At 37.3% G+C, this 14,872-nt stretch overlaps 1 protein-coding gene across 1 annotated transcript in view; it reads left to right on the top strand.

Annotated features, from left to right (window-relative positions):
• The window catches only part of UST (uronyl 2-sulfotransferase), a 149,234-nt gene extending 134,658 nt beyond the window's left edge, over window positions 1-14,576 (top strand). Inside the window, exons 6-8 of the mRNA XM_072409035.1 lie at window positions 5,608-5,705; window positions 6,285-6,442; window positions 7,303-14,576. Coding sequence (XP_072265136.1) covers window positions 5,608-5,705; window positions 6,285-6,442; window positions 7,303-7,595 — 549 coding nt within the window. The 3' untranslated portion in view covers window positions 7,596-14,576. The remainder of the gene's footprint in view (window positions 1-5,607; window positions 5,706-6,284; window positions 6,443-7,302) is intronic.
• Window positions 14,577-14,872: the final 296 nt, after the last annotated feature.

The following is a 14,872-nucleotide window of genomic DNA, read 5'->3' on the forward strand; positions in this document are numbered from 1 at the left end:
CGTTTTTTGTTTTTTTTGTTGTTTTTACACTTTTTTGGAGAGGACCTCTCCCCTTCAGTCTTCACTTCCATTCGGTAGAGACCGAAGGGGAAATCCGCAGCCTCCTGCGATATTTGTGTCACATATCCCAAGAGGCTCTGCACTGTTCCTTGTGTGCATGCACCTTCAGAGGATTTCTTATAATGTAAAAAAAAAGTGTTCGATCTCATGCATGCGCAGTGCAAGGCAGCATTGGACGTCCCTTTTTTACCACCCGGCTACAGCTTCCTACCACCCGGCTGAAAAAAATTTCTGGGGAGAACACTAAAGAGTATAAAAAATCCTGGTACCAAACCTGACAAACATAATTACTTTTCAATTAAAACACAGTACATCAGACAGTATCTAACAAGATCAAGGCTAAATTAGTGCATTCAGGAAATACATTGTATAGTATGTGACAAGGGGCCCAGGTGTTGTCTTAATAGTTTTGAAACAACATTTTTGTTTTATGAAACAAAATAAAATATATCTATTGTTATTGCTAAATCCAAGTTACCATGTTGTGCAGGACAATACATACCTCTCTGCTTCAAGTATGGTATAGAGCATTTTCACGAAACATACAGTGGATAGTAAATGAAAACTTTTTTTTATTTATCCACTTAAAAATAAAAGGTTAATCAAGTGTCCCTAATTTTATTTATTTTACTACTTGTATTCACTCACCTATAAATATTTTGTTGAAATAAAAGTAAATGCACCAATATTATATTTGTGTAAAGGTAGATTTCAAGTTTCTTTATTATTTTAATTGAATGATTAAAATTCTACTGCTTTAAAGAATTTTTTATTCTGGTAATGTCAGCATATTTAGGAAGTAACTTCCAAAATGATGCAGTGCTAGACCAGCCTGCTTAGATACATTCTGCCTTAATAAGTCTCTCAAGACCCCTCCACTGTAGCACAAAAAGTTGGGTACCATTTGGGAAGACTTATTGAAATATCTAAACACCTTCATGGACAGGTGCCAATCTGGAGTAGTAGGTGTTCCTTCGCTAACTTCAATTGCATGAAGACTGCACTAGGTAATAATCAAATGTGATGCTAAGCCTCCAAGGTTGAAGCAACTGAAATCTTATGAAGAGGGAAACAGGAACATAATTTAAAAAAGAAAGTGCTAGATGATGCTGGACATCCTCCATTTAAGAAAACAGGCAGGCCCTTTCTGAGTAGCTGCAGCTTCGAATGCCCATTGTGAGAAGCTCACAAAGGTGCAAACTTTAGTTATGCCTCTTATTTCCTATTTATATTATTATCCAGTCACTTCTGTTAAAATTCCTATTTTATTTTCTTCAAATTTGCTTTAAATGTTATATAAAATTTTCAACCAGGGACACATTCAATGGTTGTGCTCCCTGTGGCACTTTCAAATATTGATTCTGCTGCTTAAGGGGAGCTGACTTGTATGGCCAAGTAGAAGTACAGTCTGACACTTCAAGTTGAAGTGTGTGTGCAGAATAATGTGCAGATATTACAAACAAAAACACAGATAAAACAAATACCAACCAGGATAGAGCTGACAGGATAGAAATGTTTGCTCATCAATACAGTTAAAAGTATTCACAACTCCCTGCATGGCCCAAACCCATGCTTCTGGATGGAGGAGATCAGTCAGGGTCAGGATAGATAAAGGGTTATTAGAATTGAAAATGAATAGTTAATATGCACAGATAGAAAAGGTTTATACATGGAAAAGGTTAATAACAGAGAGGGTAGAGGAGAGCCCTTAAATATGGAGGGGGCTGCAGCAAGGAAAAGCTGGTAGGCGGCAGAACAGTCTGTGGAACAAATGCCGCTCCCTGCCCGCTGGACCAGTCCACCCTTATTACACTTTAGCAGTGCCAACCTCCTCACCCCTGCAACCCATATCACCTCCTCCAGTGCCTGACTATAGATACAGCCCTGTTTTTACCCCATCACAGTCCAATCTGGCAGGAGAGGAGACCTGGGTTTTCTCTGCTACATCCCAGTAACATTTGAAGGGGCTCCCATCCTCTGAATAGACAAGGAAAGGAAAAGCAGCAAAAATATGGGCTCTCTTATTGTCAGTCTCCTCTCTTCCTATCAGCATACTCTCTGCACTGCAGCACAGCAAATTTGCTTGTTGTACTGTTATTCCCTTCCCTATTTGGGCTTTGCTGTACATAGACTGGAATGTAATAAGTTAAATTAAGTTATTTACACAGTGTAAATAACCTAATTTGATATATATATATTTTGTCTCTGCTTGGAGTTCAGTTCTGTTTTTTTACCATGAAAAAAATTATATACAATAGGTTAAAACTACTCAAATTGTATTACATGTTCTGCAATTTGCACTCAGCCCTGACTCGATCTAGAAATGTCTTTTCTTAGAAGTTTGGACCTGTTATTTTCTTATATTATACAAATATTGGAGGATGGCATCATGCTGACCTCTTGTGGTGACTTCTAGGAAGCTTTGCTTCAGAAATCCAGACAAACTGCACAGTAATTTGGAAAAAGGTTACATTGCGTTGCATGGATGAAACTGACAAGTTTGTAAAGTTAATAAAAAGCAGACACATAGGCTCTATTTATAAAACATTGTTATCAGACATTCCCTCATGGGAATCTTCCAGGTCTATGTGTTTTAGAGGCAGTAATGGATTCCCACCAGGGCATGTTTAAGGGAAAGCCAGATTCCCTGTTTTATAAATAGAGCCATTAAATGTTACTTTGCTGAATAGAGATTGTGGTGAAAATGATTTCTGTAATATATGGATATCAAAGAAAAAAGGCCAACATGAGAAAGGAGGTTCACAAATAAATCCAGGCAATAAAGAAATGGAGTGAAATAAAGTACTGTTCCAGCAGTGGCTGAATATCATTGTTGTAAGCAAATCCCTTGATGATGACAACAGCAGAACATGCCTGTACATTAAATGTCGGTATGGCCCCCTATAGTCTTCTCAAGAACCACATGTGACAACCTAGAGAGAGGTACAGTGTTATCCACAATGTTGTCACCTTCCTCTGTTAGTATGAATAATGAAAACGACATCTGACATTTGTATACTATACAGACCAGCCTGAAAGTAATGTTTTGTTGCATCTTCCATGTCACTATCACACAGATCAGCATAAACATGTGCTCTTAGTAAGGAGTTTATCCAGTATGGCTCTAACGCAAGGGCAACAGAGCTTCAGATCAAAAAGACAGTTTTCATTTCTACAAAAACATTTCACCCAAGGAAAAGGCCTAAATGCCTATGTCTCTATTCACCCACAACTGGAGATCCTGTGCAACATCATATCAAATGTGGGATCAGTATTAGATATGTCAGCTGCAAAATATTTCTCCAGATACTTCCCTTCTGTTTTTGAGGAAACCTCCCTATCTAAAAAAAAGTCACAACATATTTCAAATAGGTTGGAGCTCCATGCAAGTCGGTAGCTGTAGGGACACAATTTCCTGCAGGTCCTCCAATGTTAAAGGAGGCCTCTATATGGGTGTGACACTTCATTAGTGGACAAAGTTTACAACATTTTTTTTTTTAGAAACTGCAATATATTACTGCTTTATTGCCTGAATGCGTTTGTAAATACCTAAATAATCCAATGATATGTCTTGTTGTCTCCCATCTAGTTCTTGTTTTTTGTTGGTTCAATTAATATGTGCCCTCTGATATCCACTGAAATTGGTCGTATATACTGTATTGACATGATGCTTGGTGATAAATATATTCTATTCAAAACCCTTAATTCAAAACACCTTCATTTCTTGTTGCCCCTCCCCCCATATATATATATATATATATATATATATATATATATACATACATACACATTATCTGTCCCTAAAGAGTCTAGTCCAGATCATTGTATACCTAGTATTTGGCTGGACCTGCTCTTGTAATGTCAAAGCTATTTTGCAGCTGTATTCATATATATAACAAAACAACTATCCCAAGAAAAAAAATATCCCCAGTGGAACTTTTCCTCCCTAGCTTCTCCATGACCACTGTTACATTTTATATTTCACTTACAATGACAGCATGTTAACATAAGTGCATCAAACAGCAAAAAAAGCTTGAATAAAAGGTTCAAACTCTCTTTTCCCCCCATTTTCTTTGCTCTAGTTTTTATCATATGCATAATATTACATCCAAGCTCTGGATATATTGCTGTCATCATTAAGTTTCAGTCTTGCCTTGTCTGCTTGGATTAAGCTTATTTTATATTTTCGGTATCAGATCTGTATGAAGAGGATGTGCTTTTATAGTTGTGGTGAGCTCAAATATGCCCTACTGAGTTCTGTGAACTACTCCATGCCTAGAGGTGTACAATAAACTCAGCTATTGATCTTACTGAACTAGCAAAACTTGAAATTCTGTATCAAATATATTTTTGAATTGCGATTTATAATATTATAAGGGTGACCTTGTGTTTTTATGGAAATGCTGTACGACCGGAAAATAAAAAATGTGTAGATTAAATAGCATATTAAATGAACTTTGTAAGTAAGGAACCAGCGGTGATATTAAAAACATTTGTCAGTACATGTATCTGTGGCAAATAAGCAAATATAAATTGAGGGTCTCTAATACAGAGGTGTCTGCAGTATACAATTACAACCTTTTAGAAAAGTCGCTGCTGAGGAAGGTCCCCAGCACATCCAAACAATGCATTGATGGGCCTCAATAGCCTGGTAACAGACAAACTGTAAAATGTGCTGAAGAAGTTTTTTTTAACACAGACATTCCTAAAATCAGGGAGTTGCATACAGCAGGTGACCATGAGCTTTGGGGGGTCCCTGGGTCACCAGCATTGGATTCCGAAGTTCTAGTAATTGGCAAATAGCAGTGTTATCTCATTTCTACCCAAGGGGTCTTCCAAACTGTTATTCTGCTTTTTAATAGATGCTGGAAAGTTAAACCAGTTGGAACTTTTTTACACCTCGCAGGTTGTGTTGAGATATCTGATTTCCCAGATTTGCTTGCTTTTCATGGCCTTATAAGATAGTTCTGCATTACAAATTCAATTTTGGCTCTAGTTCCTATCCTTTTTTTTGTTTTAGATTGAGGACACAAGTAGGGAGATAGATCCCATACTAAAACATGTCAATTGTTTAACCAATGTTCTGTGTTAAAGCTCCAACCCCCTTCCTAGGTGGTTTTGCTATATTTTGAAGTTATGTAAAGCATTATTTGCACATTACTGCATCATTATTACTTTTTAAAATACCCCTCCAATTATGTAATCTGTGCTCTCCCCCTCCTTTTGTCTCCTAGCTTTCATCCTATTGCAGATTTGTAGCCCTCAGCTGCCTTGATCAGTGGGGTCGAGTTGATCACACACATTTGCATGGAAGTTGTTTTGGGCTGGCTGCTTTGGATTGTAAAGATTTTACATTGTGCTTTCTGCTCATTCTAACAGGCAGAGAAGGATTTATGGCATCTTTACTTCCATAAAAAACTTCATTTTTTATTTTGATTTTTAAGATACCACCATGGTAAATTTTTTATGGATATCAGTGCATATTACCATTGATTTTATTGCCCTGTACTGTACAATATCAAACTCATTTGTTTGTGCTTTTTACAGGACATTAATGAGTGTATTCTAGGAAACTATGCAGAGTGTTCCAATCCCAGACTATTTTACATTATTCCATATTTTTGTGGACAGCATCCAAAATGCAGGTAAATATTAATGTGCTGAGCTTTTAGTATAGAAAATACATATTGGGAAGGTATAAAAAAACGTTGGGTCCCACAGACTGCACTGTCACTACACGCTGCCCATTCAGATATATCAGAAGTATTTTTTTATTAAACATCAGTAACTACAATGCTTCAGATAAGCCATTTACTCTGATAAAAAAAAAAAAAACTTCCTTCCTCCTCACAGTACCAAAATGCTCCCTAGTGGGTTGGAATAAGGTAATTATAGTGAACTAGGACACATCCTGTTTTAAAAAGTTTGTGGATGCAGGCTAATTAAACAAGTATCTTGCTTTTATTTCTCAAGAACCATTTCTCAGATAGACATGCTGAAATTGATATAAATGTTCTGTGATTGGACATTAAAAATAATAACTAAGGTCATACTTGGCTGACCATTTTCTCTTTCTACTTTTTCTGTTAAGTGAATTTTCCATCAGCATTTTTCTTAACAGTTGATTTCAGAGTTTGAGCAGAGATCCAAAAAGTCATTTTTTTCATGTAAGGAAACAGAAAGTCTTGTAGCTTATTCAACCTATGAACCTCAATTTCCTCCAGGGATCCTGGTGAGTGGGCCTTGGAACGTGCAAAACAAAACGTAAATGAGAACTTTTTACTTGTCGGAATTCTAGAAGAGCTGGAAGATGTTTTGCTTCTATTGGAAAGATTTTTGCCACACTACTTTAAAGATGTCATGACCATTTATAAAAATCCAGGTATGTGGTGTTTTATACAATGTATATGAACGTCTAAAAAATCCTTTACAAAATTTACTACATTTCTTACACTAAATGAATGCTAAAATCATCATTAGTACATTTAAGTTTTAACACTTTGACCAAACCAGACTGAGGATATTGCAAAAATACAAAAAGCTTCAGGTAATTATAAATAAAAAAAAAATCATCAACATAACATAATAGTGGTAGGGTCAGGGCCAGGTTCTCTCTTGCAATGTTCAGGACTTTTATGCTTAAAGGCATTGGTGACAGGGGATAAAAAAATACTCATAGGCTTCATTTGCAGTTTTTTAAGTACCCCAGACAGAGTCATCCAACTAAAGAGTAATTGATCTTGCTTGTTTACTTGGTGGGTAAATTTCAGTTAAGGCTTTTGTATTCTCTAATTCTCGATTTTCCCCAATAGTGGCATGGACTACAATAAAAACTTGACAAGGATCCCATCCTTATCAACTTTATCCAAAACAAAAAAAAAATGGTTTTGTCTACAGATACACTTTAGGTTTTAGTCACAAGACATGGAAGTGTATTTTCTTTCTGCTAAGGAAATAGAAAAGCTTGAATATTAGGTCAAACCAAGTTCAGGTAAAACAAAAAAAACATCTCTAATTGGCAATACGCCGTGTTACAATACATCCTACAATAATGTACTGTATATTGGGTAAATACTCCATATTTGATTTGATATCTTTCCATAGGAAAGAAGATATTGTATTTAAAAAGACTCCATTGCATTGTTTTCTAGGTAGATATATTGTACTGTTCTGGTATTTCTAATGATATAATTTTGCATTGTTTTATAATACATTTCTTTTATTTTCTTAATTACCCTGCAGAACACAGAAAACTTGGAAATCTGACAGTCACAGTAAAGAAGTCATTCCCTTCTCCCAATGCCCTACAAGTTCTTTACCAGCGAATGAAATATGAGTATGAATTTTACTACTATGTTAAAGAACAATTCCATTTACTCAAACGCAAGTTTGGACTTAAATCCCATGTGAAGTCACCGCCGAGTCAAGAATTGTCAATGCCATTTCCTGTCCCATTGGAAACAGTGGAACCCATACTAGAGGAGGAAGATGATCAAGATGATGAGAAGTGGTTGGAGGACATTTATAAGAGGTGATGCCATGGCATCACGAGTCACGACTTTGAGTCCAGATCCATTTCTTAAGCTTTTTTATTGTTAAAAAATCCTTAAGGAACATAGTTAATGCTGAACTGCATTAACAATTTCCCACATGTTGGGTATTAGGGAAATACTTGTACCCGATTCTGCGGGTTGTGTTTACTTTTATTTTTTTATGTTCAGTGGGATGGATAGAAGAGTATAGAATAAGATTATGGCATATTGACTTGAGTTAAAGCCAGTATTTGCAAATTGCAGGAAACCTACAGCACAGTCTAATCAAAGTTTTTTTTCAAATGATTTACTGTATCCCTGTGATGCCACATTTTGTATTTAAAGTATGTACAGTATTTCTCAACTGTTACAATTACTGCACTTATCATCTTTATGCAATTTGTGTCCTATAAAATTTCAACACAGTCAATTCCTGGATTTACAGGCACTTAGCAGAAAAGTAATAGTGAGGGTGAACTGCCTTAATAACATTTGCATACATTTGTAAGGGATATCTAATTAAAATATCGACGAATCCTTCTGTAATGAAAGTGTATTGAAAGTCTTTTGGAAAAATGTGAGATCCTGCTAGCAACAGCACTTCAGTGCAGACTGAGAATAGTAAGCCACTGCCTCTAAATTATCAGCAAGCCCTAGGACTTCCTGTCTGTCAGACTAACTAGACTATCCTGTCTGTCAGACTTACTAGACAACCCTACAACCAACTGAAGAAGTGCAATTTTGCTGTTAATTGTAAGGTGGTGGTTTGAAAAATCATGAAGCCAAACGTACAAACAAGTTGCTAAAAAAAAAAAATAGCTTTTGGATTTATGTACAGTTTAATTTTCGCCTGGTTAATAGCGATAAACAAACTTTTTGCCAGGTTTTTATTGCTGTCTGTGTCTCCAGTTGCTGCTGGAGGTGATGAAAAATCTAATATTTTTTTGTTTTTCAAAAGGTGGTGAAAAAAGTCTTCCAATTGATACACCAGTTTAGGTTCTTTGTAAAGATCATATAGTTCTAGCGGTGTACATAATTGTATGCACACCATTACTACCAGAAGAATTGCCTTTCAAGTGTGAAGAAACCTATGGTGTTTCACTTTCAGTGACAGCTGTTACACACAAATTCAATCAAACTGAGCCATGGGACTCAGGAGATACCACTATTCTATAAATATATGTTTTTCCATATGGGATTACTTGTATGCAAGTAAAAGGATATCTTTTACAATTTTATGGTATGGTCAATTATATCTTGCACACTGTTTTCACTTAACAGCTTTGTGTTGGTGTCAGCTGAGAATTGTAAAGAACGGATTGTGGCTCTCTGGGCAGGATCAATATATATATATATATATATATATATATATATATATATATATATATATATATATATATATATATATTAATACATTACCCTGCCACCGTAGCACTTTCAGTATTATAGTTATCGGCCTGCCTACAACCACTTATTCCTTTACGTTCTGCATATAGCTTGTAGCAAATAGTTTGGGATTTGCTGGCACGAAAGGGCTGTACAGGTGTTAGATTTCCCTTTCCTGATAGCAGGAGGTGAAATTCCAGCATTAGTCCAGGTGTATAAAAATTTCTACTGTTTAGAATGGAGCGCCTGCCATTTGTCTGTCATTCGCCCCTTTCCATAGAATTTATTTTATTGGGACAGAACCAAAAATAAGAAAATCTAGGATAAGAAACAACCACTACAGATGCCAGCAGATGGGCATAGCCTCCCTATGTGAGTGTCAGGATATAGTGTTGGTTGCATTGCTTTCCCTCTCCAGGCACAGAATCTAGTCATGGCTTACAATCTATAGTTATTCTCCTGGCACCTTTACTGATGAGCACCATTGTAAATGATCGCCATACTGGTTAAGATTTTAGTATCAGCTGACCAGTGGGGTCCCTAACTGCACTGAAGGCCAAATCACATTAATATATACATGTTAAGAACCAGAGTTATGTCTCCACATCTCCAGTCAAATTTGGCTGTCATGGCAAGCTGATGGTTAAGGGAAATACACCAAAAAAAAAACACATTTGTTCACTGGAGCTTAGTTTAGTCATTTGTTTTCACACTGGTGTTATCTTTTCTCTTAGAATCATTTATGTATTGGGTCATTGAAGCAGGGAGATAGCTATATATGTTACAGAATAAAGCGAGGATCACTGAAATTACAGTCTAAGCTTGTTTTTAAGTATTGGGGAATCAAATCAGTAACAGAACAAACATGAAGTACTCTTTTTTCCAACATATAACCTTTAAAAATAGGTTATGCCTTTTCTGTTTTGGCTGATTTATAGCATTGTATGTAGACATTCCACCGTTTGGGGCTCTATTTATAAAACCAAATTTGACATTCCAACAAACATTCCCTCGTGGGAATCTTCCAGATCTATTTGTTTTAATAGCAGTACTAGAAGGAATGCCACAGTCTGTGTTTTAAAAATAGAGCCCTTAGAGCAGGGGTCGGCAAACTTGTTGGAGTACTCGGCCATTTCAGGAGGTTAAGAAGGTACACTAGGCCAGAAGAAACAAGGTGTCCAAGGAAAGTTTTTTTCCATAAAAATACAGTACGATCAATGGGAAACATGATGTTGCACGTTTCCCATTGATCCCATTTGCATGCAGATACAATATCACATGAAAAGTTCAGCAACAGAATATCATTAAGGTGTTTGTCAGTAAGCTGAGAGCGCAGCTTGTTCTTACAAAACTTCATCTTGGAGAACAGCTGCTCGCACGAATAAGTGCTGCCAAACATTGCGATCACACACTTGGCACGGGCTAACAACATTGGAAACTGAGCATGTGGCAGCTGATAGTAGAAGTCAATGGGAGTGGTGCAAGAAGTAAACTTGGACAAGAGAACATCTGAAGCCTGTAGCTCAGTCAACTCCAATTGCACATCAGAGGGGGCGTCATCATAGGGAAAGTCAAAAGGAATGTTGACGATCTTGAACTCTTGCGAATGAGAACGCACATCAGTGAAGCGCGAAGAGAATTCATTCTGCATGGTTGACAGCATACTAATGCATTCTTCGGTCTCAACGAGGGCTGCATCACACTGGGCGAGGTGCGGGAAATGGACATAGTCGCCCTTAGCCCTCATACAGCTGTTTCTCCCATAGAATCGGCTTTGCTTCGGATACCCACACGTGGACTTCCATGTTCGTCATGAGTACGTCACGTCCTTAAAGCTTCAGGTTAAGTTCATTAAGATGAGAGCTGATATCAGTGAGGAAGCTGAACCGACAGAGCCAAAGCTCGTCAGAGAACTTTTGAAAGCCTTTTAGACCTCTCTCACTGACCAAGGAAACGATCTCATGGCAGAGCCAGCAAACCTTAGTGTGGTAAAGCAGTTCGCCGTAATCAGACTCTGCAGCTTTGCACATGTGCTTGAAGATGCGGTGGTTGAGAGGACAAGCAAGCACTGCCTTCACTAACTTCACCAACATAATGTCCTTCATGCCAACTGTTTTGGCACACAATGACTCCTGGTGAACGATGCAGTGTACCTTGTGTATCTCCTGCGCACAGCCCAAAGAGCAGCAGTGGTCTTTGAGCAGCTGTGAAAGTCCCTTGGTAGATCCAACCATGGCAGGTGCACCGTCAGTAGTTACTGAGACAAGCTTTGACAGGTTGAAACCACTCAAAGCAGGTAGGAGGGCATTGGGGACATCTTGGCCAGTTGTCAATCCATTCATCGGGATGAGGCTGAGAAACTCCTCAACTACCTCAAGTGTGATGCCATGCACAAGGATGGCCAGCTAGCTGCGCAGTGTCTTTGTCCTTGTACAAGGCGATGGAGAATATATCGAGAGTTTTGAACTTCGTAAACATCCAAGACCGGACATCAGAGGCCAAGTCCTCGACGCGTCCAGTCACAGTGCGGGCAGACAGCCAGATTGCCTTGAAAGCGTTGTGTTGCTCGGGACAAATGGCATCAACAGCAGCAAGCATACAATCTATTATAAAGTCTGTATCAGTGAAAGGATGCATTTTCTTCGCAATCAACAAGGACACCTCATAGGAGGCACGAGTGTGACACTCAGCAGCCTCATAAGCTTTGGAGGCCTGCTTCTTGAAGAGGGACAACTGTTGATCCAACCGTTACTGCAAGCGAGCAGCCTCAGTCTTACGCTCATCTGCGGTGTAGTCTCTGTATGTGTGCTTGGCATCTAAATGCCCCTTGAGATTCGACCGCTTGAAAGTGCTGTTGGTGTCATTGCACACTAAACACAGGGCTTTGTTGCCGCGGTGGACGAAGAATAATTCGTCAGTCCATACGGGGTTTTGAAGACACGACATTCAAGGTCAACCTTCCGGAGACTGGTAGCTGCACGTTGCTTCTGCTTTTTAGGCATAGTAACTGGGGTTTCTGTGAGGAACTCGATGATATCTTGGGAACACGCGATAACGAGACAATTCAATTAGGCTGGATACAACAATAAATAACTAGGGGGGCGTTAGGCCGGACTGGAAAACTGGCTAGGCCGTATCCAGCCTAAAGGCCGGAGTTTGCCTACCTCTGCCTTTTAAAGCTTAGGAAATAAAAAAAATTTAAGTGTTCTACGTTATGAAAAAATAGAGGGAATGCAAGTGGTCTAACTTGTCAGATAGGAGTAAACTTATCTAGTAGACAGCCATGGTGACCGAGAAATTAGAAATTTAGGTTCATGAAATATATTAGACTTCAGTAGCTCAATCTGAAGCCACATGACTGTGGGGGCCTATTGTAATGTCACTTCACCACCAAAAACCTGATTTGCCAGTTTAGAAGTCCCTTGTCCAATTTGTAAATTCTGACAAATATGTAATACAAACACTGACTTTAAAACACCATCAGAAGTATCATAAGGTTTAGTGGGCTTAACTGATTTGAAAAAAAAACATTACTCATTTATTTGGTTCTTTTTTTTATTTTTCTTCTTTAATTATTAATAAGACCATTACAATTTTCTTGTGGGTCTGTGTAAAAATATTAAATATACGTTTTATGCATAGGAGCAAGTATAATTCTTGTATTTGACTTTTCTACTAGAGTCAAAAGGAATTGACTGTGTTGATTTAACACTATCGTAAGATTGCCTAAAATCCATTAGGGTTAAACCTGTGATAAATTACCAAGCTCATTTATGTAGCTGAAGTTACAGGGAATGACAATAAACAAAGCTGCAGGTCCTGGACCCATTACAATGGCTGTAGTTACTATATATACTACAAGTAGATGGCATTATTTGTTTTTTATAAAAAACACTGAAACCTTTTTTTTTTAACCTGTGTTTAGCTCTAAAATGGATTTATGCACTTACTGTAAAGGTTTTTTTTAGCATTGCAGGGATCAGATTTTGCCATATTTGAGAGGTTTTATAAGAAATTAGCCCAAAGAAGAAAATGTGCCCCATCTACGATTTTCCCAATTCTTCCTTGAGATCATGTTAAGTTTTTTTGAACTATGAAAAAAATGCACCCTTCACTCCTTCCAGTATAATTTGTGGATATTGTTGTGAAGCTATCTCCATCAATAGCTTTTCAGAAAATTACCCCTCATTTCCCAATACTGGAAAATAAGGTAAAATTAAATCTTCCCAATGGGCACACAGACAGCAATGAAAGCACTTTAATTAGTAGAGTGAGAAGTCTCAGCAACGGGGATACCGAGAGCAATTAATAGTTTAATTCTTCCCGACTTTATCCATGATGGCGTAATCTTCTGAATGGAGATTCTGTAAAGTAGACGAGTAACACATTCTGAATATTCCAATTCTCCTCTTCGGCTATACATTTATAGGAAACATACCTAGCCACATTTCCATAAACTAAATTAACAGGTGATAATGTATCTGGTACAGTATTGAATATTTGTAATGATTGGGTGCAAATTACAAAAATGTATTGAACCTCTGTTTTTCAATGAGCATGGCCCAGCAAAAGACCACAAACAACATTGGGTTTATTTTTTTATTAAACTTAACCTTGTCCTATACTAAAACTTGGGAAGCCAATGTCTTTGTTTTTGATGAGGGATCCCTGCAAATCCTAACCAGATTATTTGATCAAAGAGTGTAGATGTTAACTTATCCTGAACAGTGTAGGTGTGGGACAACTTAATGACCATTAGCCCCAGACATGAGTTTTAAGTCAAATCAATATAATAGAGATTGTAGCCCTGTTATTATAACATATTTTCTCAGAACTCCCAAATTATGAGGAAGAATATAAGTGAATATAATTAAAGCTATGTCATACAAAGGCTTAGTGAAATCCAATAATGCCCGATTACCATAATATTAGCAAACAATTTGGGTGAAGGTTAATCCATACACGGTGCAGCTTCTTTTGCCAGGGTACTTTGGAAGCAGATTGCAAGGCAGGTGTATCAACTCACGTTCTATTTTGATCCATCCATTGACCACCGAGCATATACAGGTCAGATTTCATGTCTATCTCAATCCAAGCACTACTTTACATAGTAACCCAAAATAAATGTCTTGAATTTCCCTAGATTACAAACTGTACAGGAAATAGAATTTACTTACAAGAAGCGCAGATCATATGCTAGTAGGTAGGTGTTCAAACAGCACATTGAAAAAGTGAGAGACGATGTATATAGAGATGACAATGGGTAATATAATGAAAAAGAAAATCTTTATTTTGAGAATATTTGTTTAATGTAAATGACTGTGTGGATGTGCCCAAATACTGCTTATTGTGAGTGGAGGAGGAAGTATTGATTTTCATGTACCTACATTTATAAACACTGTTACTGAACGGTATGAGAATGGGGAATTTGTACAGAAATTCCATGATTATCTACATATTAACAGGCTTTGTGACATCTTTATGGTACTTACTATGGCACATATGCATTCTTTATCATGTTTTGCCTCAGAGTTCTTTATCTTGATATGTATATTGTACATGCTCATATAATTTAAATATAAAAATACATTTCAATTATTATTGCTGTATTTATTGTCTAAGAATGTAAAGCAATCATATATCTGAATGTTATTAGTGTCACCGTGGTCTCAGATTGTCATATGTGAATGTATGTATTTATAGATGTTTTAAACATATGATAAATGGCCTCCAGGGGGAATATTTAAATATGACAAAAACTCACCAAAAATGTTTTAAATATGCCAAATACAGTCAGAAACTCACACAAATTGAGCAATAGTACTAAACTGTGGGAGTACATGGGAAAAATATGGCAGCACAGAGGCACTTATGGAAATATGTGGGCAATAAAT

This window comes from Pyxicephalus adspersus, chromosome 4, assembly GCF_032062135.1.
Source record: "Pyxicephalus adspersus chromosome 4, UCB_Pads_2.0, whole genome shotgun sequence".
Taxonomy (NCBI): domain Eukaryota; kingdom Metazoa; phylum Chordata; class Amphibia; order Anura; family Pyxicephalidae; genus Pyxicephalus; species Pyxicephalus adspersus.